The sequence below is a fragment of the Leiobunum rupestre genome, chromosome 1 (genome assembly GCF_980474605.1).
Source record: "Leiobunum rupestre chromosome 1, qqLeiRupe1.1.hap1, whole genome shotgun sequence".
Lineage (NCBI taxonomy): Eukaryota > Metazoa > Arthropoda > Arachnida > Opiliones > Sclerosomatidae > Leiobunum > Leiobunum rupestre.
The window spans coordinates 23,490,510-23,493,716 of record NC_143384.1 but is presented as its reverse complement, the minus strand read 5'-3'; the positions used below and the strand labels follow the sequence as shown (position 1 = coordinate 23,493,716).

Here is a 3,207-nt window from a genome sequence, read left to right as displayed (position 1 = left end):
TTACGATATGACACCCCACGAGACTTGAAAAATAAAAGCACGCACTCATTTTCAAAATTTCAAAACACTTCAGCAAAGGCTTCTTGACAAAATTTTAAATTATAGCCGTGCTCTAAAATGCGGTCTTCTAAACGAGCAATAATCAGAAGTGATCCAAGGTCAAGGGCCAGCACCACATGGACAATATCGTCCAGCAAACCTTCATTGACAGCGGCCAACAGGAAAAGAAACGCAAACTTAAGCAAAACAGCACCGACAGCATCCAATACCGTTAGGACACGAAAAGCGAGAGCGCCACCATCGAGAGCCACTAATAACAAAAGGAAAGTAACGTCAAGTAAACAATCATCGGCAGCATTCAAGACCTTAAGGACACGAACGGTGGGAGCAGCACCATCGAATACGGCCAACAGAAAAAGGAATGCAAAGTCCAGAAAACAGTCCTCGGCAGCAGCCAAAACCGAAAGGACAATAAAGTCGATCACTCAGCCATTGACAGCGACCATTAGAAAAAGGACACTAACGTTAAGCGAACAAGCATCGAGAGCAGTCAAAACCCCAAGGACACGAACAGTGAGAGCAGCTCCATCGACAGCGGCCAACAGAAAAAGGAAACTAATGCCAAGAAAACAATCCTCAACAGCCGCCAAGACTGCAAAGACAATAAATTCGTCCGCTCAGCCATCGATAACGACCAATAGTGAAAGGACACTAATATTAAGCACACCAACCTCGAAAACAGCCAGCACTACAGCGATACCAAGGTCAATCACATCACCAACGACAACAGCCAGCACCATGAGGACATCATCATCCAGAAAATCACAATCTATAGTGGCCAGCACCACACCAATAGTAACGTCAACTACACCAACATCGACAGCGACCAGCGCCACACGGACACTATCTTCGGGCACACCTCCTTCGGCAACAGCCAGCACCACATGGACACCATTGTCTAGCAAATCACCGTTGACAGCGGCCAGCACCACACGAACAGTAACATCCAGAAAATCGCCATTGACAACGTCCAGCACCACACGAACAGTAACGTCAAGTACACCAACATCGACAGCATTCACCACCACATGGATACCATCGTCCAGCAAATCACCATCGACAGTCCCCAGCACTACACGGACACTATCGTCAAGTGCACCACCATCGGCAACGGCCGGCACTACATGGACCACACCGTCCAAGAAACCACAATCGAGCGTGGCCAGCACCACACGTACACTAACGTCAAGTACACTACCATCATTAACTGCCAGCTCCACAAGGACAGCAGCGTCAAATACACCACCATTGACAACGGCCGACAGTCAAAAGGAAGACTTACCAGTGATTATATATGCCCAAAACCCTGTCAGTGGATCACCTGGTTCAATTTCAAGTACATTTGAATGTCCCATTTGCATGGAGAGCTACAATACTTTACTACGAAAGAATCGACAAATTGTCTCCACTAGTTGCGGACATCTTTCGTGCGATGTCTGTCTCGAACGCCGCCTGAAAGTTAAAATGACTTGCCCAAAATGTAATCAAAAAGTCCTCTACCATCACAACATTTATTTCTGAATTTTCCTGAACCCGTTCAAAGATAACAATTCTTCAAAATTTAGGTTACGAAGCCAAACACGAACACCAAATCTTTCGTTGTCTAATCTTCCGAAGTCAGTGACTTAAAATTTATTTCTTGTGTCGTCCGACTTCCCCTACGTAATACAGTCTGTTCCATCGTCTTCTCTCCCACTCTCTCTTTTATGACGTAGTACAAGAACGAAATTTTCTCCCACTGACATTTTTCGGAATTTTGCATCACTTAAATTTTGAACTAAATTTGTTTTTAATTTTTCTTCTGCATATTGTAAATATTTTATAATTTACTAAAATTGTCTAAATTCCAATAGATCTAATGTGTCAATGTGAAGTCAATGTACAACTACGTGTCTACTTATCCCCGCTCAAAACAAGGGTAGTCGGTAATTTTGCACAAAGGTAAAAATGTACAAGTGTGTTTTTTTTTCGTTGTACATTTTTACCGCGTATCTCTATATACATATTCATTTGTACCTTGCAAATTTTTAACTGGGAAAACATATCTTGTACATTTATACCTTTGTACATTTTCACCTAGATTCCAAAACAAGTGCGTACAGCATGTCTACTAATCCCCGCCCAAAACCCCGGTGCACTAAGTGTCTACTTATGCCCGCCCAAAAATGTTAGTACTACGTGTCTATTTATCTGCGTCCAAAATAGTGAGTACTACGTGTCTATTTATCTGCGTCCAAAATAGTGAGTACTACGTGTCTACTTATCTGCGTCCAAATAGTGAGTACTACGTGTCCACTTATCTGCGTCCAAAAAAAGTGAGTATTACGTGGTGTCCACTTATCTGCGTCCCAAAAAAGGGGGGCCTACGTGTCTACTTATCTGCGTCCAAAACACATCGACTGAGAATTTGTGTAAAACCTAGAACCAGAACATGTTACCCCTAAATGATATTCAACCGGATGAAACTTAATGTTTAAATCGAGGTATTTCAACTGAACGAAAAGTGTCGAATTTTTCTCATCGCGAAACGGAGTCTCAGAGAGTTTAATTCGATTAAAAAGATCTTCCGGGAACTTTATTTTCAAGAAGGGTGTTTAACCAAAAAGCAATTTATTCCCCACCCCCGCGCTCTGTATAATTTCGTTTCAATTTTGACTCGATGTCGCAGCACTTCAGGTTCGTTGAACTTAGTCTCGAGATTTTTCGCTTTGTAGCCGATTTTTTACAGTTTAAATTCGAAATTTGTATTTGGCTTTTATACATGTTTTTGGAGGAGCCTTAGGCATTCTTCTTTCGATTCTCGAGAGGTTTTGGCTGCTAGGGGGCGCACTCTTCCTAACGAAAGGTGTGTATAAGTCAATTTCCTAAATAGGTATTTCCATTAGAAAATAATAACCGTAAGTATGACATTTCTTATTCTTCCTTTAAAGAGAGTATGAACGAATTCCTCATTTCTTTAACAGACGTGTTAGCAGACGATTTTTATTTTGTTCATACTCCCTTTAATGATAGTCAATGGCCCAATAAATCATAATGCGGCTAAGGACTGACAACTTTCCGAGTATCATTAGTTGCAATTGCGAATTTAAGTGGCGCTAGTTAAGTTTCAAACAAGTCGTAGACCGTGTTAGCAGACTTTTTTATTTA

At 41.7% G+C, this 3,207-nt stretch overlaps 1 protein-coding gene across 1 annotated transcript; it reads left to right on the top strand.

The window, feature by feature from the left end:
* Nucleotides 1-1,861, top strand: LOC149961885 (uncharacterized). The gene has a single exon (XM_090170999.1). The coding sequence runs from the start codon at nt 118-120 to the stop codon at nt 1,579-1,581; it is 1,464 nt and encodes a 487-aa protein (XP_090027125.1). The 5' UTR covers nt 1-117; the 3' UTR covers nt 1,582-1,861.
* The last annotated feature ends 1,346 nt before the right edge of the window (nt 1,862-3,207 follow it).

What these genes read in the sequence shown, in the direction of transcription:
- LOC149961885 (XM_090170999.1), top strand. Translation starts at nt 118, where the DNA reads ATGCGGTCTTCTAAACGAGCAATAATCAGAAGTGATCCAAGGTCAAGG.